Source organism: Barbus barbus (assembly GCF_936440315.1).
Source record: "Barbus barbus genome assembly, chromosome: 11".
In the NCBI taxonomy this organism is placed as follows: domain Eukaryota; kingdom Metazoa; phylum Chordata; class Actinopteri; order Cypriniformes; family Cyprinidae; genus Barbus; species Barbus barbus.
In genome coordinates, this window is record NC_136739.1 from 4,961,983 (window position 1) to 4,984,721 (window position 22,739).

Consider the following 22,739-nt stretch of genomic DNA (forward strand, 5'->3'; position numbering starts at 1 on the left):
CAAGAAAATTATTAATCGGTAAAATTATTATCAAAAATCACATAAAAACTCAAAAGAAACATCATGAAAAAATAATTGAAATTCATCGGTCAAAAATCTAGGAACCTATAGCGTATCTAACACTGCATTCCTCACTGTTTTAGTTTTTCTTGAAAATGTGTAAAGCCATAAAAACTTCACATTGACATAATCGCAGTCTATGTTTGGTATCGCCGTCTGTGAAGGTAACTTTATATATTAGAAAATATGATTCCACTTGACCTGTTCAAAAGTCATTACACAGAACTGCAATTATGGCTGAGCTAGATTTCAAGATGTAACTTGCATACGCAAAGAAATCACCGGTGACTGTACACATGATGACAACACTCACCTTGGTAAGTCATAAAAGGTCAATATTGTAATGGAAAAACCACAGAATAATGCTAAGAACACAGTTCCTCGTTCCACCCACTAGTCATGGCACAGTTATTACTCACCTCCTGTGGCAGGCAGTCCTGCCCCAAATGGCAGGTTATGGATGCTCATATGCTGCTGTGTGAATGTGGCTCATATTCTAGACATGTTTAAAGAGTGTAATTCCAGAATAAGGATCTGTCATGTGTACTCATCAACAGCTACATTCTTTGAGTGAGCGCTGGACATTGTACAATGCTAAACTTTGTTCACAGCTCTCAACTTACAACCATTTAAATGTGAATGCTTCAATTTCATCCTGGCGTCTTTCATGCATCTCAAGTTGCACGTAATTGCAGCTATACAGGTACATGCACACACGCTGTGTGCAACTACTAACTCATTCCCAGCCATTGCTTAATGAACTTTACGCATAAAATATTTTCTTATATTTTCTGGTTCTAAATCAGCCGCACACATTGTTCAATTTCACAGGACTTTGTTTTTTTCACAGGAATCTCACAAGACGAATTGGTATGAGGAAGATTCTGAATGATTTAATTATAGAGTGAAGGTTTAGTTGATCTTTCCTCAGAAAGATGCATTATCCCTCATGATGTGAAGACAAAACCTCAGACACCCACACAGCTGTCATCTTGCACATTCCTGTGGTGAGGTAGCTACTACACATGTATATGGAGCGTTCAATGTGTTGTGCGTGTATTACGAAGCTTTTTTTATTCAAAACATCTGATACGCTTCATTTACTACCCTCAGAACTCTGACATAGAATAATCAGATCAATTTTGTAAACAGTACACTGATTACAGTTTAGAGGGACAGTTCAAGAACAAAAATATAAAAAAGTACCACAAACAGCCATGCGTTTAAAATGTGAGACGCAGGACAGTGAAATAAAAAATAAAATAAATAATAAAAAATAAAATAAAGGGCTAGAGGTGCAATTTAAAAAAAGACATAGACAGATCCTTTCATCCACAAAATTAGATGCCCCTTAAAACAAATATAAACTTTAAGAGAAAAAGTACAAATTGCAAAATGTAAACTCACAATTTTGAAAAAAAAGGCCAGAATTGCCAGATATAAACTTGAAATTGTGAGAAATAGTCAGGATTGTTATAAACATGTCATTCTGAGAATGAAAGTCCAAATTGCAAGGTATAAACTCAGAACCTAAAATTGCGAGACGTTAACTAAATATTTAAAGATATAAAATCAAAATTGCAAGAAATAATAATATATTCTATGGTCGTAATGCAATGAAGTTCAGGAAGCCTACCCAAAGTACATCTCTAATGTCTTAAGATTGATCATACATCTCAAAATATATGATTATAAAAAGTTCAGGGACCCCTGTTCTAGCTAATATTTTGTTCTCTAAACTTGTAGCATGACATTTAGAGGCTTTTCTGAGCTCTACTATGAACATGAATTGTTTGCTCTCAAGAGAAGAAATAAAAGATGATAAAAGAACCATTTAACAAACTTTAGCATTAAGCAAATGTGCATGCTATGAGAAAGCTCAGAACTTACAACGATATATATTGAGGTGCAGTGAAGTGAGCAGAGACATTTTCAATGTGCTGTCAGTAGGGTGCCATGGGGCTTTGAGCTCCTAACAAGTGTTTAAAAAGTGGTCAAACAAACTGCAGGACAAATAACACATCTGTCCCTCAAAACCCATCAAGGATTAGACAATCCTCACAGAGAGTGAAAGCAGGACCAAATAAAGTGAAAAAAGAGTGGCATCAATTTGTGTTACCAGGTCTTTCTCCTTCAAAGAAAGAGTGTCCTGTATAGAATAAAACTTTGTATTTGGAAGGTGAAAAGAAAGTCCCTCTTTATTCAGTAGCAGTGATGAGATGGCTTTCATATGCAAATGCAGGAACTCAGTCCTGTATGTTCACTGGCCAAACGCTGAATCTCTCCCTGACCGTCTAAACTGACAAGAGTCTGGCTAGTGGATTCTGGGGGGAATCAATCTTGCCAACTAAAACACATTTAAATTTCAATGATACCTTGAATGCAACATTTTTTACACAGAAGTTAGAGGCTACAGAAGCATCAGGTAATCACGCTGAATATGGTCAGAACTTCATACATTTACAAAATGTTATCCAGAAGCATCAGGACCACATTATCACTAATGAAAAGTATTCATTAAGAGATTGGAGGATGATACATAACATGCAGAAGGAGAAACAGGTGTCTAGGCAATTAATTACGAATTAAGTCTCATGACTTATTAATGCATGGCCAGATTTTATTAAAATAATAATGACTATGTTGTACTAATTTGCTCCCTTGCTTTAGTTTAATTAAATCATGCTCACTATTTAAAGCTGCAGTCTGTAAGTTTTGCCTCTTTGTCGCCATCTCTGTTTGAAAAGCTGGAATTGCAGTTACTTGCGGAATTATCTTCCGAGCGTGGATGAATCTGATCTTTTGAGGTGAATGTGTTTCTGTCAATCACCGCACTGGTGTGGATATTTAGGCTGCTGTAATTCGCAATCACAGATTCTAGCCTATATCTTGGAATATATGACCCAAATAAAAATTTTCACCTTATATTGCCATCTGAACAAGTAAGTAACAAGTCTGCCACATTTGTTCTGACCAACCGAGGAAAAAAGCATTACAATAAATCGCGCTACCAAAGGTGATTAAATCTTAACGATCGGTTAGCTCATATCGCATCAAACCATGCAAATTATTATTATTGTTATACATTATTCTCAAATTATTAATGTTAACAACATCAGCATTGCGTGACTATGAGTAGGCCTACAGTGTGTATTAACGTGTAGATTTCAATTTCTGTACAGTCAAATCTAATTGTCATGCCATTTGAATTTCATATTAATAAATTCTTCTAACCCAAAAAAGCTAATTATGCTCCCTTCAAACTGGTTTTCTTTAAAATACAAATCTTGTGTAATCCCAGGCTATCTGTAATCAGAAGCATATTTAAAACTGGAATATCATTTAATTTCATTCACATGTGTTTCATAAACACATAATCCTTTCTGGATTACAATCTGCCATCAAAATGATACATTTAATTATTCTAGCTGCTGTGAGAAAAGGCTAAACGATGTGCCACCCAGAGATGTTCACAAGTCTTTAACTTGGAGTCAAGACTCAAGTCTTTTTTGCTCACGAGTCCGAGTTGAGTCTCAAGTCATATAATGGCTCGATAAAAAATCCCATTCAGAATCCTCATGTATTAAAATCTTCCTATTTACAAAGCTGTTTTATAGACAACATATATGATCTATGATCTGCTTTGTAAAAAAAGAGGTGTTAAGATGTAAGGTTAATATGCATGCATATACATCTGTTACTTATGTTTTAATCCATTAGCATGTTCAAAACTGTAATCAAACTGTAAAACTGTTTTCTGTAATCAAATTCTAGAAAACGAGTCTGATCTACCATGACACATAAGGAAATAGGCTGTGACACAGATTTTACAAAACCATACAAATAAAGCATTTCTTTATGATATGAGTCAGGGGTATTCAATTAAAGCTCCAAGAGGTGTAGCCTCTATATTTTCTTCCAAGCAGAGGTCCAGACAAAAAAATTAATAAATAAAAAATTATATTTTTACATGTATTGTATTTATACATTGCCAGAATATGCTGTTCAGGGTTTTCCCAATGCAATGTTAAGGCTAAATGCATTGTATAAACATTAAGTTCTGCGTTTAAGTGGAAAAAATATCAAATGGTGATGGAAAAAAATTGTGAAGTGGAGAGAATAGTAGACTTTCATTCTTACACGTACAGTCCAAAAAATGCATTCTGGAAAAGATTCTAATATATGATATCAGAATGTGCAACTTTACAGCCTTTGTAAACATGTTGTGGGTTTAGCAATATACAATGTGAAACTTCAGCTAATTAATACCCAGGATTGACTGTTAACCAGGTAAAGTATAACACTTCTATGGCCACACCATGGAACATGAGGAAGCAGGAGTAAGCAAGTGGGCATACATTGGTGCACAGCACCTGGAGGAGAAGAGTTTGCGTTCGTAGATACTGTGTTATTGAAGCCAGCAGGGGGTGCTCACCCTGTGGTCTGTGTGGGTCCTAACACCCCAGTATAGTGACGGGGACACTATATTGTAAAAGCACTGTCCTTCGGATAACGTTAAACCGAGGTCCTGACTCTCTCTGGTCATTAAAAATCCCAGGATGTCCTTCGAAAAAGAGTAGGGGTGTTACCCCGGCATCCTGGCCAAGTTCGCCCATTGGCCTCTGACCATCATGGCTTCCTAATCATCCCCATACACTGACTGGCTTCATCACTCTGTCTCCTCTCCACCAATAAGCTGGTGTGTGGAGGGCGTTTTGGCGCACTATGGCTGCCGTCGCATCATCCAGGTGGATGCTGCACATTGGTGGTGGTTGAGGAGATCCCCCTCACAATGTAAAGTGCTTTGAGTACCCAGAAAAGCACTATATAAATGTAACGAATTATGATGATCCCAATGAAAAGTTTAGCTGGCTATTACTACAAGTTTCCCTAGAAATTATATTTTACTTCTAGATTTGAATATATTAAGATGACTGTAGAAATGTTTTGAAAGCTCTGGCTTTATTCCAGAAAAACATGCAATATTCATTTAAAAAAACAACAACAACTGACCTACACACAAATTATTATAATTTTTTATTATTATAGTATTCTACATAAGTGCAAATAAATGTTTATAAACCATTAGAATAAAAATAAAATACATTCTATCTTGTCACTGACATATATAAAATATCATAAAAGATTATTTAGTATAAAAGCCTTAGACATGAATTTTTAAACGCTGAAATAATGATTGCATTAGTTATTTGCATAGCTAATACTGGTTAAGGCTAAGAGTGTAAGACACGTGAAGAAACTAAAGAAATTGAGTTTATAAAACAGGAAGTGTCTGAAGAACAAAGTTCAGTTTAAAAAGAAATGTCAGAAACACATCACAAATTTGTCCACTGGCTCTGTAACAATATCATACATTTTGTATTAATGCAGACTGAAGAATTAACCTTCAAAACAAAGTCACTGGTGACCTTTGTCACTGTTTATCTCAAGATTTTAGATGCTGCCCTGGTTTTTGACTGCAACCGCAGAGTGTTAATAAATTCAGTACTAACACAAAAGCTTAAACAATAGATTTTGCAGACACAAGCGCATGCTTTTGAAGAAGTAGCACTGTTTTACAGTGCTGCAGGCCACGCAGTTACAAACATGAAGAAAACTTTATTCTAAATCTCACAAACCAAAAAAGCAAGTGTTCTCGAAGTTTATTTCACAGTAAATCCTTGTGCATAATGGGAAAAAATTAAGTTAGTGCTCTCCTGTGACAGACAAAGCAACCTATTGCCAAGCAAAAGATGCATGTACCTAGACTGCGTCTTCTAACATATTACAAAAGTGCAAGAGCCAAACAGGTTGATGACCAAGGCAACCTAGTTAATATAACTAACAACTATTCTGAACCGCCAGTGTTTTTGATTTTGCCTTTGCAAAGCAAGGCCTTTGTAAGAGAAACTATCTGCAGATGTCTTTCTCAGAATGCCACTAGCTCAATCACTTGGCAATAAGATTTGGCTTCAGCTGAGAGGTTTTCAAGCCAGCTGGCTGTAAAGTTTAAAGTTCCTGCCGATAGCACTGTAAGTGAGAGAGGAGAAGTGTACGGGGTGAGCGAGGTTATCCCAGCAGCACTCTTTGAAGGCGATCAGCAGGCACGCTGTTGTCATCGTCTGAGTCAGCGTCGCTCTGAGGATTGGAGCTGCAGGGAGAGGTGCATTCTGGGGAGCACAGGTAGTGCATCAAGGGCAGGCGATACTTCCCACAGAAATCCACAAACTTGATGTGACGAACGCATGAGTCAAAGTAAACGCCTGGGAATGAGATGGTGAGATATGCCGTGGTTAGAAAACTGTTTGCATTGACTAAAAGCCTATTCACACCAAGGATAACTATAATGATAAATATATAGTTAAAAAAAAAATTCTATATTTAAAAGAATAGCAGAGTTCCCACCACAGCTACACTATATTACTCACCCTAATGTCATTTCAAACCCAATAGACTTTTGTTCAAACAGAAATTACAATATTTTTATGTATATTTATGCATATGCATTGATCAATGGTTAAATGTGAATAAAAGCCACAATTAAATATGTTTATCATATAAAGCAACTGTGTTTCTTCAGAAGACCTGCACTTAAAAAAATAAAAAAAAGTTGAGCAAACTTAAAAATTTTGAGGCAACCAGCTTCAGCAGAAACTTATTTTTCGGCGATTTTTGAGTTTTCTCCAATATTTGTTGTATAAATTTAAAATAACAAATTGAGAAAAATCTGTTAAACCTGGTTGCCTTAAATGTTTAAGTTCTCTCAACTCTGCTCAATTCACGTGGATTGATTTTACAATCTCTATTAACTTTTTAAAGCTTAAAAATGTTGGATGCGTGGACTTTCAAAGGAGAGACAAAATATATGATATTATATATAATATTTAAAAAATGTATTCACATTTGGAAGATCTTACAGGTTTCAAACCACATGCAAGTCAGAATTTTCATTTTCCCTTTAAATGAGAGCATCTGTATGATTATTCTATATATGATAAACATTCAAAACTGTCAAATATTTTTCTAATATTATATATCACTACAAGCAGAAGCTGTAATTCCTGCTTAAGAGATTTGTTGTGTCTGCTTAATTAAGTACACAACGTTACCTAACCACATCTTATAGCTCTATATTACTGCCATTATAGACATAACCTTGATTCATCTTTGGCTGATAACAAAATATGTTCTGATTTAAAGACTAAAACAAGCCCTTTCTGTAAAGCTGGAACAATATGTATTGTGAAAAGCACTATATAACAATAAACTTGAATAGAATATATAAATGACTTTGATTTTAACCTCTCTGGGTACTCTTTGCTTATATTTGTTAAACATTTTATATCATGTTTCTCCTCCCACCTGCACACTTGGGGTTGGGGCACTTGCTGGCCATGTCTAGGTAGTTGACTAGATGGCTCGGGAGGTCTTTATGGGAGTATGGGAGGTTCTTGCTTTTGACGGTTCGGCCAGCCAGCTCCAGCAGCGATGGGGGGTCGTAGGTCATGTCCTTGACGAAACGTACGACCAAAGGATTGCCTCTGAGACTGAGCTCTTGAAGGTGCACCAGGCTCAGGATCTCTCTCGGAAGATACGTCAGCAGGTTATTATGCAGACTAAGAGAGCGCAGGGAATGGAGCCTGGGAGGGTGGAAAGAACAGCAGGACAGGCCAAAATTGTATTATTAATATTACTACTACAATTACTACTAGTAAGTATTGGAATATATCACAGAATATTAATATATATATATATATGTAAATTACATATTAATAACAGAACAATACTTTTTGGATATCTAAGAAGAATCAATATGAGCTGCATTATTATTTTAGTATCATTAATAAACTTTCATCATTTTTATTATTTTTTATTTTAAGCATGTACTTCGAAATAAACTAAAAGAAAATGTGAATTGTTGCCTTGGCAAGTAGCTGAAATAAAACTAAAAAAGTTGAAGTCGAAGCTCGTTCTTTCTTTTTCAAGTAATGAATTTTGTATGGTTTTAGCTTCAGTTAACAATAATAACTCTGATGATCTGTTAAATGCTTATCATCAAAATAATTACAATATTTTCCAAACCGTGCAGCCATAAAGGACAAATAGGCACACGTTGTTAGCAAGCATTTGCGCGACATCTCAGACTTACCTGTTGAGTTGAGGTGGGACGCTCTGGATGCGATTATCACACAGAACTAGGTAACTGAGGCAGGGTAAGTTAGCTAGTTCAGCTGGGATGGAGGAGATCTGGTTACCGCCCAGATACAACAGCTCTAATCTAGAGAGGGAAAGAAGGGTTGTCACAAAATGTTATAAACAACACAAAGTCAAAATAGTGATAAAATCACAGTAAGAACACAGTTGCACTGTATACTGTGACTAAATGTGAATAATTTCACTTATTTGGGCCCCCAGTGGGCCCTGCCCTTCTAATAAGAACCACTGCATTAAAGTACATTAAAAATCAATAGTAATTCTGCCACTGATAAAGGATAAGTGGAGATTTCTTATCCAGGTAGGAAGCATTCCAGTGAGGAAATGCTAGGCTAGGCTAGGCTAGGCTAGGAGGAAATTGTTCAACCTTCAGCTGTTTTTAAGCCAATACAGATCAATGTTTCATGATAACAAAGATATCTTCTGCAAACATCCCTTTTGTTGTATCACAAATACTTCTGTCAGACAACACACGTCCAGTACTTTATGGGATGACTAGATTAAGTACATACCCTTTCTACCTCAAATCAAAGTTTATAACATTGTGATTCATCTCAAGAGTTGATTTAGTTCATGGCTGAGAATTTTTTTTTTAACTCCCATGGAAATGAAAGAAATTCTTTCTTTACAAAAGAATGAGGCACTGAGAGCAAAGAAGCGAGTGAGAGATCTTCTAGCGTTTTCCCCTACTGGCCACTTTGTCCATCTGTTGTCCTCCCTGAAGAGAGGCATTCATTTTTGCTTCAATACCTCATTCCCTTGGATGGCAGAGGGAAAAGAGGCCCAGATCTCTTGAAAAGGACCAACTCTGTGTGTAATGTGGGCCAACAGGGCACATCTCTTTATGATGGGATGGCTCGCAGCCAAGTCGACCTCAGCAGACTCACGGTTCTAGCACGGCTCTACTGAGGCCACATGGCAAACTGATCCTGTGGCTGAGAGCTGAGAGCTTCCTATTCACTCTCACTGTCAGTGCAGTGACCAGAGCGAGCCAAAGCCCAAATCAGAGACTTTTCTGTGTTTAGCAGAAAAGAAGCACTTCACTGTCATGGCATTACAACTGGATTTCAATATAAGCAGATGATACTTGCATCATAAGTGCACTACCATTCAAAGTTAAATCTCTTATAATCACCAAGGATGCATTTATTTGATCAAAAATACAGTAAAAATAGTCATATTTTAAAAATTACAATTATAATTTCAAATATCTGTTTTATAATTTAAAATACTTTCAAATGCAAGTTATTCCTGGGATGCAAAACTGAATTTTCAGCATCATTACTGCAGTCTTGATGACCCTTCAGATCCTCCATCTGCAGACTACACGTAGACTGTATGATGTTTGTCTGCGGTTTCTCATATCAATCATTTTCACAATCGGTTAACAACGTACCGTAATCATCAACCACTGGGCTGCTAGACCGTGAGTCACGTTCTGGGAGCTCCATTTCCTTGACCTTGCGAAATGTGTTTATTAATATGCATGTGACTAATAAATAAGACGATACTGATAAGGATCAGAATGAACTAGCATTGTATTTAGAATTGTTTTTTTATTACTCTATTCACAGCCTGAAACTGATACAACTGATAGAAGCTACACTTTTAACAGCTATATCCCCTGGGTCCTAATGCAGATTCGTTTTATGTGAGGATCCCGACGGTTCAGGACACTGCTCAATTGGCACTGTGACAGAACTACTGAGAAAGAGCTCAGGGACACTTTAAAGAAGCTGAAATATGAAGGAAACAAGGGAAGATAATCGTCAACATGACACAATGGCACATTGTTCAGAGCACAAGGTATAGAGAGGGAAAAAGGCAGCCTTGTCTTGTGGATCATACACTTCTGAAGTTGCATCAGCCGGAAACATAATGATTTACTTTGCAACAGAAGTACAGCATGTTACATTCCCAGTTATTTACGGTGTCATGTCATCGTGTCCGACCTATTTTACATTCCTCTTGTACTTCTGTGGTTTAGCATAAAAAGCAAACGTAAGGCAAGTTTATTTATATAGCACATTTCATACACAATGGTAATTCAAAGTGCTTTACATCAGTGAAATAGTCATTAAAAATAATAATTAAAACAAGGAATTTTAAAATGACACAGAAATTGATTTAAAATGTATTTAAAACAGTTAAGAAATGAAAATGATTAGTATGGGACAGACATCCAGAATAGAAGATTAGAGTTCAATAAAAGATGAAAAATGAGTCCTTTTCCTGGTTTAATATGGAAATATGACCTATAAATGATCAGCGACCGATCACAGGTCATATTATTTCAAAAGACTTATTACCAGTCATACTTTTGGACAAGTTGGGTAACTTATGCTGACTTCATATCCGGCTTCACGGTACCTCTGTTGTGACATCAGGACACAGTCAGAACAGCTGCTTTCACGTTTGCTCCTAATCTTACATCAAATAACTAATAACATTGAAACATCCATTTAATCAGTCAACCTACACATCAGAGAGACCATATTTGTTTTAAAGTATCTCTTGAACTCAGTAACTTTAGATATATGCTCAAGTCGAATTCAATTATAAGCGTCTCAGACCCAGACAATTACAACTTGATTATGTACACAAGACAATAAAACTGAAATAAAGATTTCCCAGTTGCTACATAAATGCAAACAGGTATATTTTATATTCAAGTAACAAAACTTCACAAATATGCAGTGCCACCGTGATAACAGTCCCTTTTGACATATCTAAAAAGAATGCTCATATGTCAGAAGAGCTTTTATGGCAAATATTTAGTAATATTTACTATTTATGTGAACATTTGCACCATAGCGCAAGACATTTTTTTTTTTATCATTTGCATAATTGTTTCCCCCCTGTTTATCATACTACACCACCTCTTCCAATGCACTCAATTTAATTTGAACAAAGCTCAATTGGATTTGATTTTTTAGTCAATCTATCATTACTATTACTAACATTATTTGGTTGCGTGTAAATGTAGCTATTGTTAAATATATAACAACTACCGCGTTTATTTGTGTGTCAAATCAAATAACCATTTTAGTCATTATAGCAATCTACATTTTACACACTGATATTTACTGTTTTTCCCACCTAAAATGATGTCACTTCCTGGAGCATGACTTCATTTTGTGACTAAGAAGTTGTCACTTGGGTACTTTACAAAAACTAACATCTGCTAGAGATGGTGAAATTAATATTGGGATATAATTTATACATTTATAAAACACTGGTTTCACAGACAAGGCTTAAGCCTAGTCCTAGACTAAAATATAAGTGTGAGCTGTTTAAACTGAAAGAAACTTGCACTGATCTTACAATATATCAGTGCTTTTGTTTTGTCTCAAGATGCACACCAGTAATGGTTTTTTCTAAGCAAGTTTATAAAAATTACTACTACCTTGTCTGTGAAACAGGGCCTTAGTTTGCTATTTTGTTCAGTTAGGACCTATAAGATTATTGACACTGAACTACTTAAAGGGAATGACCTAGAATTACACCGAGTGAACCTGACAAACCACACGTGCAAAGTGTATCTAGGCTGTGCAGTGAAAGTCAAGGTGAGTGCAGGTGTTTGTGCATTACCTGGTGAGACCCTCAATCTCTGCTGGGATGCTCTTCAGTGTGTTTCCTCCCAGAGACAGTGACTGTAGTCGCAGCAGCTGCAGACACTGGCTCGGCATCTCCTCAAACCTGTTCCCACTCAAATTCAACACTTCCAGCTGCAGAGAGCCAAAGTGCTTGGGCAGAGAAAATTCATTTAAACGATTGTTCTTGGCTATGAGGGTTTTGAGGTTGCTCAGTCGGGTAATGTCTTCGCAGATGACCGACAGCGTGTTGTTACTGATGTCGAGAAACTCCAGGTTAGAGAATAAAGAGATGGACTCGGGTAAAACCGTCATTCGGTTGAAACACAGGTACAGTTGCTTCGTGTCTTTCCGTCGTTTCTCGCTGACCGTGTCCAAACTGTTCAAACGGGACAGATCTAAAACGCTCTCGCTGCTGCTGGCTCCTTCAAAACCCTCCATTTTAATCGCCTATAACGGAGAAAAGACCCTTTTCTTCTGGTTCAAGCTGTTTCCCAACACTTCGAGATTACTACCAACGCCAAGCGTCCCGATCTTCCATGTGTAACCTAAATAACAGCAGCATTAACACATTACAGTCTTTCTCAAAGACTGTCTGTCTGCCTATCATGCGTTCAGTATTTAACATTCATGTTTCTGGCCCTCAGCTGGAGTTTGGCTCCGCCTGACTGTGTTAACCCTTTACTAGAACGATAGAGTTGCATGTTTTAGGCTAGATCTACTGCAAATTTGAACAAACTTTCCTTTTATTCTCTTCCAGAGCGACTTATCTAGTCTCTTCTCTTTGACATGAATCAAAATCATGTATTTTCTTTAGCTTTTAGGGTCCCTTTGCTGGTTATGCAAGCACAGCTTAGATTTCATTATGCAAGAAGTCATTGAGTTTCTTTTCGTAACCCATCCAATTTTCTGTTTTATCTATAAAGGCTTCGAGGTGGCATAGTTTTCATAACTTTGACTGGTTATTTTTTAACAGATAGATTTAATACTACAAGGGAGTACATTAATTAAGATATTTGTCAAGCAAGTCATGTTTCCCTAAGAAACCAGTGTTTGCTATAGTTATATTAAAATGGTAACTGAAATAAAGCTATAAAATATAAATATTAGATAAAAATTTAGAAAAAAATAGAAATGTTTAGCTGGGAACTTGTAGCTTACTAAAGTGATTGAAGAACTAAAAAAAAAAAACTTTATAATGAAAGCTGAAAATATATAAACATAATATTAATACAACAAAATATTAATAAATGCTATAATAGTCTATAAATAATACTAAAATAAATCTAGTAACTGTATGGCACACGGCCTCCTGTTTAATCTCACTAAACAAAATTGAAAACTATACATGATGCAAAATTACAATCAGCAGTGATTTAATGGTATTTTATTGACCACTGAATCTAATTACTGGTGTACAACTAACATCTCTAAAAACGGACTAGAAATTATAAATTGGAATGAAATAAATGGACATTAAAATATTATGAAAACCTATTAACAATGCTTTTCTGTGCAATAATGTGTCTTTCATGTAACAAATTCTTACAGCCGCTTGTGAATTGAGGGAAATATGTATAATAATAAGCCACATTCAAAACAGTTGTGCAGGATAGTATTTCTTTCCAGGAACATAAAAATCCACACAATAGATCATACTAAATTTTTGTGAGGCTAAAGATATCAAACGGTCGTACCTTTTATTTTGTATTATTACATTATTATTAGCACAAATTACATTTCAAATAATAATCAGAGAAGTAAATATGAATAAAACAGAATAAGAGTTTTTACAATAAATGGTTTAATTCTGCCCCATTGAATAAGACAATCATACAGACATATAAAAGGCAATTGCTAGTTGTCTAACGTAATACTGGAAAATTCATGTGCACTGTGTCCTATATTAGGTGGTTTATACCTACAGAAGAAGCCACTTCATCCATGGCACACTGTTTGTGTATATAAGGCACTCATTACCACAAAGGATCTGTACTGTTAGTGGAATTTCGTGGACATTAAACGATCTAACACATACACACAAATGCATTTTGCACACATACTCTCAAATTCTCTAGAGTGGGTAAGAATGCAAGTACACTACAGAGGCAATAGCGAATCTAATCCTTACTCTGACAGTTATTTTACGTAAAAGGTATAAAGTAGTTGCTGGGTCCAGAGTAGTGGTACACCTGGAGGTTTTCGTACAACAATTTAAACATCCTAAACATCAGGCTTTGGTTTCAGATCACTCCATCTGTACTCAGTCCCAACTGCTTTATTTCTTATAAATCTGGCTTGTTAGTTCATTTTTGGTGGGACTGAGCACAGCGTGAGAGTTTCAGCATGAACTGCCTCTAGCAACTAATATAAATACAAGCTCAAGCGTAGCCAATGCACCTGTGCAGCAGTTTTCTACTAATGGAGGTGATCTACTCTAATCAAAGTCGCTAATGGCAGAAAAAGCATGTTTGTCAAGTAATAATAACATGGTGGGTTTATTTTCCCATAATGATATTAAATTCAAAGGTATTGCCTGCTCTCTCCACTGAGCCACGCTGTCTCTGCTTCTAGTGTTGTATATCCTACCGAGCGTTATCTACCATCTAAAGCAAGAGAGCAAAGCAGCAAACAGAGGAATACTAACATTAGCACCTTTACGAAAGGTCTCAAGACTATGACTGCCTGCCTTCAAGATGAGAGTGAAAGAGAGAGCGGCCACGATAAGCTTCATTTAAACCCATCAAGCTCCGAGTATCTACCATCTGACTGAAGGATATCTCTCGTTCTGAAGCTCTAAAGTCACAGTTTGATGGATGAACCCGTGTTGTTTTGCTCTCTCAGCATCACTCTCAAACCCTTTCCTATTCTTTTTTTCTTCTTCTATTGCCATTGTCTCAATCAAAAAAACAACAACATATTTCCACATATAACTGTAGATAGACAAACAAATAAATGGTATACAGAATACATAAAATCAAACAATAGTGAATAAAACAAGGGCCCCCATTACAAAGTGCCGGGGCCTGTTTGGAGTTACACAATCAAACAATTTACAGCACTCAAAGACACAAAAGATCAAACAAAGCTAATGAAATACGTCGAAAAGTAAACCGTAACACATTAACCAGAGAATAAATGCGGTATGGATAGCAATAATAACCTATCTATAGAAAATGGTGTGATTCTTCCAATAACAGTACATAATCTCAAGAATCCTGATTGTGATCAGTAGGAGAGGAATTCGTCCACGTCATCTCCCTCCTCGTGTCTCGGTCCTGTTTTAGACCTCCTTTGTGCTGGTCTTCATCTTCTCCACAGTCTCCTAAAGGAGAAAAACATTAGAAATCTGCCTCAGGACTGCATCAGCTTATATTTCACTCTGAAAATCACAAAGCAGTTAGTAAAATGACATGTAACAGCCCACGAGGAAGGTCACCAGTCTCACCACCTACAGTTTACAGCCACTAAGAAGTGTATTAGTCCTGCCTCAGGCTCAGGGAAACCTGCCTGGACTTGAACTAGCTAGTTCTGGATTTTTGCGTAAATGATATCCACACATCAAAACACCACTTACTATGCAAGTCGCGTGATTTTGTGGTTAACGTTACTTCACTTTACTTATTTTAAGAGCGTAAGTGTGAGAGCATAAAATTCTCCTTAAATCAGCAAGCTCCAATTTTACTGAGGGGTCCAGTGTATGTGTGCTTGCATCACATTATGTGAAGTTATAAACACTAAGTAAAAACACATTTTCTAAATGCTGTCTTGTAAGGCATAACCGTAATGTCTCAAATGGAAGCCCATAAGTGACTAGTTATGAAGACTAAACACAGGCAGCACCACACAGAGAAACTTAGCTTACTTGATGTTTAAAATATTGGCTTAATTAAAATATTGAGTACTTGAAACAGAACTCTTTTGGAACATTTCAAATGTCTTTGTCACTTTGGATCAGTTTAATGAATCACTGCTGAATAGAAGTATATATTAATTGTATAGTAAATATTCATTTATTAGTTTTTAATAAAAAAAATTCCAGTGCCGAATGAAATAATGTATTTAATAATGCATTTTTTAGCCTTTATTAGACAGGACATTCAGGGATAGATAGGAAGCAATTTGACATTTAATTCATAATAAATGAATGAGATTAATTTGCTGTGAATGAAGTCAGTCAGCTGACCTGATGCTTGTTGAGTTCAGCCACACGGCGGGTCCATTCCTCCTCAGTCATCTCCTGATCCCCATCAGTGTCGATAACTGGGGTTTTCTCTGTGGAGAGAGTCAGTCTCATTATCAGTTTATTATAAAATGGAATCAGTACTGCTCATGTGGTGGTGACGGTAAGTCATGTTTCTATGGCCTGTATTATTGATGCTTCCTGAAATATAATTAAGTCCCAGTCTTCTTTCGCTTTGAGTAGAGAGCAAACTGGCACAGCTTACCCCACTCTCTCCTTTTCTATTATGAATTTGGTGATTTAAACTCACCATCACAAGTCATGGCAGTGCAGACCCAGTTTCCACATGCGCAGACGCAGCGGTTGCACTCCACCTGCGTCTCAGCTCCATCCTCAAAGGTCTCATCTTCCAGAGCACACTCTGTAATAACACAACACATGTTACCACAATGATTTTCAAAATGAGGCTCCAAAAAATTCAATCTTGATTACCAACACTATATTACACTAAGCTGAAATCAGCAAAACCTGTCTGAACATCACCATTTGAAGGCTGTGTCTGCAACCAAATAACTGTATGCCTGTGTCCCAGATTCCCAAATACAAAACAGGAAATTACTGTGGAATGACTATGCCGCTGCAACCATCCAGGAGAAACTAGGGTAAATGAATATGACTGAAGAGTGCGCTTCTCAACCATCATGGCAAGTCAAATCAAAAGCAGAAGCCAGGACATCTGCTTTTGATTCTGATCTGATATGACACAGCAATGCTGCTGTGAATGCTATAGTTTACCGTCAACTGAATTTATAAATGTAATATATCCTTCTTCTGATCTTTATATTCTTCTCTAGTATGTCCTTTTTATATCCTGTGACACACAGAGGTTATGTTCTGAGCAGTGTTATTTTAGTATTGTTTAAATATCATATTTTGAATTAGTTTTGTCATTTCTATAAGTTAAGTAGGTATCTCTATTTAACTTTAATTTATATAATTTTATATTGTAGTTTTAGTCATTTTAGTCTTTCAACTTGAACTTTTTTGGTTTCATCTAAATTTATATTTTATTTGATTTCAGCTTCATTTCAATTACCAAAAAAATTGTTTTAGGTTCATTTATCAATATCAGCACTGGTTTTAAGATTGCATGTGTAAAAGTTGCTTCATATGATGCCAGAGAAGGCAGCTCCTCCCACTGAACTTTCACCTAGTTCTGCATGTGGAGCCTGGGGAACATTCTGGGGAAGAGCGGAAAACCCTGCGTTCGCTCCCTCTCTGTCTCACAGAATTACAATTCTAGGAAAACTCTGGAATGTAACTTTGAATATAAGAAGAATCTTCGATAAGGAAGCAAAACGTCCAACTCTGAAATAATTAAAATAGCTCCTTCACATTAAAAAAAGCACCATGGCTTTGTTTTACACTGCTAATAAATTTTGACTGTCCACATTGTCATTATGCAAGCGATGGAATCGTTCGTTCACATATGTGGCTTGACAGATGCAGACAGATGCAAGACAGACAGAGACTTACTCTTCTCAGGAGGGTTGAAGCCTGGTTTCAGGCAGTTGAGGAACTCATCAAAGCTCAGTTTCCAGTCGGCGTTCTCATCTGAGAGCTCAATAAGAGCGTCCACACAAAGGCTCCTGTGAAACACATGTAGGGATCATTTATACATTCCTTTCAGAACAACACATTTTACACTGCACTGGCTCCCTATTAAACATTGTATACATTTTAAGGCCTTGCTAATTACATATAAGGCCCTGACTGGTTTGGCACCTCAGTATTTGAGTGAGTACTTATCACATTATAGTCCTTCACATCCGCTGCGATCTCAAAACTCTGGCCATTTGATAATCCTTTGCACAATCTGATTCTGCTTCAGCCTAGATTTAAACTGCTGATTTTGTCTGGCCAGAGGAGAATGACGCTCTTTCGACAAACTATTTCCCCGTCTAAATACTGTAAAGCTGATATAAAGCCACCCAGCTTTATATCAAGCTGATGTAAAGCTGCTTTGACACAATTTGCACTGTTAAAAGCGCTATACAAGTAATAGTGACTTGAAATAATAGTGACTATTCAGATGTTATCACAAGGGTCACAAATGCAAGTTTGTGTTTTCAATATGCTATCTAGCTAACCGGATATGCAGTAGTGCACAGTTGTAATGTTTGCTTGGCTTTATCTGTGTTTGTAGATGGAGGTTTTTTCCCCTCTGGCTCATCCTGACAGACGGATGGACACAAACTCACATAACCTCTACTGAAAGAAACAGTGTTAAAGTCTTACTGACCCCATCTTTTTGAACGGTAGTGTACACTATTTCTGTGTGATTGTGTGTTTGTGTGTTTTAACCTGAGCAGGCGGTTGTTCTCCTCTTCAGTGTAAGAGTTCATCTGAACGGCTGTGTCATTGTGCTGAATAAACTTGAGCAGCTCTGCAGAATCCAGCTGAGAGTCTCCGTTATCATAATTCTATAAGAGACAAAACATTTTTTTTTGCACACTTCAGTTTCAGTCAGGTAGCAGTTTCAATCATCTGTATGTTATTTGACGAGAGGAACAGGAAATGAGACTGAAATGGAATTGGGATTGTAAGACAGGGCAGGCCGGACTCTGAGCGCTGAGGTCATCTACTCTCTGTGCAGTTATACTCTCTGATAACTGATGTGTCTGATCGTTTCAGCTTTCTACTGAATCATCTGCAAATGTGTGTATGGCAGCACGTCTAGATCAGAGAAGAAGCCAGATTGTGTGCAACAATATATGGACCCTTTTCACATTTCCGGGACTCATTCATATTTGGGGAAACTTCTATAGTGGGAAAGGGACACTACAACAAATAATATTGTGTTCACTTTTGCTCCAATAGCAAAAGAAAAACATCAATGGCAGTGTTTCTATGACTTTACAAAAGAGGAAAAGCATAGAGAGAATGATAGCCACCTGACACCTAAAACAGCCATAGAAAATTCTTCAGTTTATACAGACACATAGACCAGTGATCATACATCAGCTACATTGAAATTTATGGACCAGATTACAGTTTTACATTGTAATTTAATTATGTAATTCCGTTACATGTAACTAGTCACTCCCCAACACTGTTTATTTTAGAGAAAGACGTCTAAGTGATCAGATAAAGCTGATTTGACCAGCATATGGATTATTGGTTTGGTGACTGTGTTCAGTCAGAGGTATGGATTGTGCTGACAGCTGTACAAGCTTGTTCTTCAGAGTGCAAAGGTGAGCTAATATTGAAACAGACCAATTCATCGAAAAAGCATGACTGCCCGCTATGCAAACAGAAGTCGTTTTAGGTGTATTTTACACGCCTTAGGAAGCTGTCAGAAAAATGATGTGGCGCGTCCTGAAGGCACTTTGAAGAGCAGCGGGAGGGCGCAGAGATTGCCTGGTGGAGGGTAACATACACAAAGCCCTGACGATGAAGGGACCAAAGCAAATGGCTGCTTTTATGCTGCAAAAATGTCATTCCTTTCACTGAAATACACTGAATAGATTTCAGCCAGGCATCAAAAATTGGTGTTTGTACATTTATGGACATTTGGAAACCAAAATGTTCACATACCATGTTCTGCTTCTGTTATGATGTTAATATTTTATTAATAAGTTATTTTATTAAATAGTTAATTTTTATTAATAAGTTATTCTGAGAACATTTTTGAAATGTTAAGCCAAGACACCCAGATGAATAGGCTAAAAAAATGAACTAAAACATAACCATACTTCACTAGTTGATTGATTACATAAAAAATTGCAGATATTTTGTTAAATATGCAAATAAGTAATCTAACTGTCTAATTAAAGATGCACTAATTTGCATAATGTTCAAGAACACTTGAAAGCCAGATTCAAAACACCAAGAAAATAAATACGTTTGCACTATTTTTTTAGGAAAAAAATGTTTATGTCAGGTGAATGATACATGAACAAACCCCCACATATAAAAAAAAAAGTGCTACTGAAATGTCTGGCACAGTGTATGATTTTTTTGTTGTTGTTGAGAAAACGGCCTTTAAATTTATGTATTGTAATTGAAATCTATATATACAAATAGATAAATATAATAAACACTTAAATATGTATTTGTTATGTTACTTCACTATACTAATTCTTGCTGGTTTAATGTTGTAAATGACTGTCTGCACACACCTTGAAGTACTTGAGGAGGATATCAGTGAAGTTGGAGCCCTTAGTGAACCAGCCATCTGGAACAACCTCGATCTGCAGCCAGTCGATCACACGTCTGCGCAGCTCATTACGGTCAGCAACATAACACACAACTTCAGACATCACACACACACCACCAGACGAGAGGATAATACTTAGAAAGAAATACAGACACACAATGCAACACATATCATGCTAATGGATGTGTCAGATTTAGTGAATGCAGCGTTATCCTCTTAGGATCCAGCAACTCAACAGAGAACTTTTGATTAATGAGATCCACTCGTACATCTTGAAGAGGACTTCTTAGAAATGTTTGGGAGTTTGGCGATGCCAACTTCCTATCCTTGATTTTTTTTTAAATGTCTGATTTTATAAATGTATAATATTTGAATTAAAACAATTTTAAGAGAAAAAGTGGACTGTAAGAAAAAATTATCTGGATATTTTAACGGTTAAGTTTATGGACCCTAAAACACAAAACAATGTAATGTGTAATTCAAAATACGGGTAAAACACTTATGAAAAATAAATACAGAAAATTCCTTCATTGTAAGCACACTGTGCCCTATTTTACAGACTTTTCTATGTGTGTAGTTTTATTTTGTAATTCTGTAATATTATTTTGTAAATATAAATTTTTAATTTTAAATAGTTTCTTACGTAAATAAATCATAGCACGTTTAGATGTTAGATATTGTCTAATAGGCTACTTATGTTCCACATACACTGTAAGAAAAAAAAAAGTTGAGCAAACTTAAAAATGTAAGGCAACTAGCTTCAACAGATTTTTGAGTTCTCTAAACTTATTTTTTAGGAGATTTTTGGGTTCTCTCAACGTATTTGTTAGGAGATTTTTGAGTTCTCTCAACTTATTTTTTAGGAGATTTTTGGGTTCTCTAAACTTATTTTTTAGGAGATTTTTGGGTTCTATCAACTTATTTTTTAGGAGATTTTTGGGTTCTCCCAACTTATTTTTTAGGAGATTTTTGAGTTCTCCCAACTTATTTTTTAGGAGATTTTTGGGTTCTCTCAACTTATTTTTTAGGAGATTTTTGAGTTCTCTAAACTTATTTTTTAGGAGATTTTTGGGTTCTCTCAATTTATTTTTTAGGAGATTTTTGGGTTCTCTCAACTTATTTTTTAGGAGATTTTTGGGTTCTCTCAACTTATTTTTTAGGAGATTTTTGGGTTCTCTAAACTTATTTTTTAGGAGATTTTTGAGTTCTCTCAACTTATTTTTTAGGAGATTTTTGAGTTCTCTAAACTTATTTTTTAGGAGATTTTTGGGTTCTCTCAACTTATTTTTTAGGAGATTTTTGAGTTCTCTAAACTTATTTTTTAGGAGATTTTTGGGTTCTCTCAATTTATTTTTTAGGAGATTTTTGAGTTCTCTCAACTTATTTTTTAGGAGATTTTTGAGTTCTCTAAACTTATTTTTTAGGAGATTTTTGAGTTCTCTCAACTTATTTTTTAGGAGATTTTTGAGTTCTCTCAACTTATTTTTTAGGAGATTTTTGGGTTCTCTCAACTTATTTTTTAGGAGATTTTTGAGTTCTCTCAACTTATTTTTTAGGAGATTTTTGAGTTCTCAACTTATTTTTTAGGAGATTTTTGGGTTCTCTCAATTTATTTTTTAGGAGATTTTTGGGTTCTCTCAACTTATTTTTTAGGAGATTTTTGGGTTCTATCAACTTATTTTTTAGGAGATTTTTGAGTTCTCTAAACTTATTTTTTAGGAGATTTTTGGGTTCTCCCAACTTATTTTTTAGGAGATTTTTGGGTTCTCTCAACTTATTTTTTAGGAGATTTTTGAGTTCTCTAAACTTATTTTTTAGGAGATTTTTGGGTTCTCTCAATTTATTTTTTAGGAGATTTTTGGGTTCTCTCAACTTATTTTTTAGGAGATTTTTGGGTTCTCTCAACTTATTTTTTAGGAGATTTTTGGGTTCTCTAAACTTATTTTTTAGGAGATTTTTGAGTTCTCTCAACTTATTTTTTAGGAGATTTTTGAGTTCTCTAAACTTATCTTTTAGGAGATTTTTGGGTTCTCCCAACTTATTTTTTAGGAGATTTTTGGGTTCTCTCAACTTATTTTTTAGGAGATTTTTGAGTTCTCTAAACTTATTTTTTAGGAGATTTTTGGGTTCTCTCAACTTTTTGTTGTATAAACTTGAAAAAAACAAGTTGAGAAAACTCAAAAATCTGCTGAAGCTGGTTTCCTTAAACTTTTTAAGTTCGCTCAACTTTTTATTTATTTATTGTTTTTCTTACAATGCTGTAAAAAATCAAAAGTTGAGAGAACTTAAAGGTTTAAGGCAACCAGCTTCAGCAGATTTTTGAGTTATACAACAAAAAGTTGAGAGAACTCAAAAATCTGCTGAAGCTGGTTGCCTTACATTTTTAAGTTTGCTCAATTTATTATTTATTTATTTTTTACAGGGCATGATACTCTCTTTTTTGTGTGTATCTTAAGATACCCCCCAAAAT

At 35.8% G+C, this 22,739-nt stretch overlaps 2 protein-coding genes across 3 annotated transcripts in view; both read right to left on the reverse strand.

The window, feature by feature from the left end:
- Positions 1 to 5,009: 5,009 nt before the first annotated feature.
- On the reverse strand, positions 5,010 to 12,539 carry LOC306876586 (leucine-rich repeat-containing protein 58-like). The gene is made up of 4 exons (XM_079427882.1): positions 11,866 to 12,539; positions 8,210 to 8,338; positions 7,423 to 7,700; positions 5,010 to 6,323 (listed from the first exon to the last, which is right to left on the reverse strand). The coding sequence occupies exons 1-4, from the start codon at positions 12,306 to 12,308 to the stop codon at positions 6,130 to 6,132; spliced, it is 1,044 nt and encodes a 347-aa protein (XP_079284008.1). The 5' UTR covers positions 12,309 to 12,539; the 3' UTR covers positions 5,010 to 6,129.
- A 701-nt stretch (positions 12,540 to 13,240) lies between these two features.
- The window catches only part of LOC306877393 (follistatin-related protein 1-like), a 46,016-nt gene continuing 36,517 nt past the window's right edge, over positions 13,241 to 22,739 (reverse strand). The window contains exons 6-11 of one of the 2 annotated variants that reach the window (XM_079429157.1): positions 20,232 to 20,362; positions 18,415 to 18,533; positions 17,587 to 17,699; positions 16,361 to 16,471; positions 16,054 to 16,142; positions 13,241 to 15,192 (exon numbers count right to left, since the gene is read on the reverse strand). In XM_079429157.1, coding sequence (XP_079285283.1) covers positions 15,151 to 15,192; positions 16,054 to 16,142; positions 16,361 to 16,471; positions 17,587 to 17,699; positions 18,415 to 18,533; positions 20,232 to 20,362 — 605 coding nt within the window. In that variant the 3' untranslated portion in view covers positions 13,241 to 15,150. The remainder of the gene's footprint in view (positions 15,193 to 16,053; positions 16,143 to 16,360; positions 16,472 to 17,586; positions 17,700 to 18,414; positions 18,534 to 20,231; positions 20,363 to 22,739) is intronic. The other variant, XM_079429158.1, reaches the window with a different exon arrangement.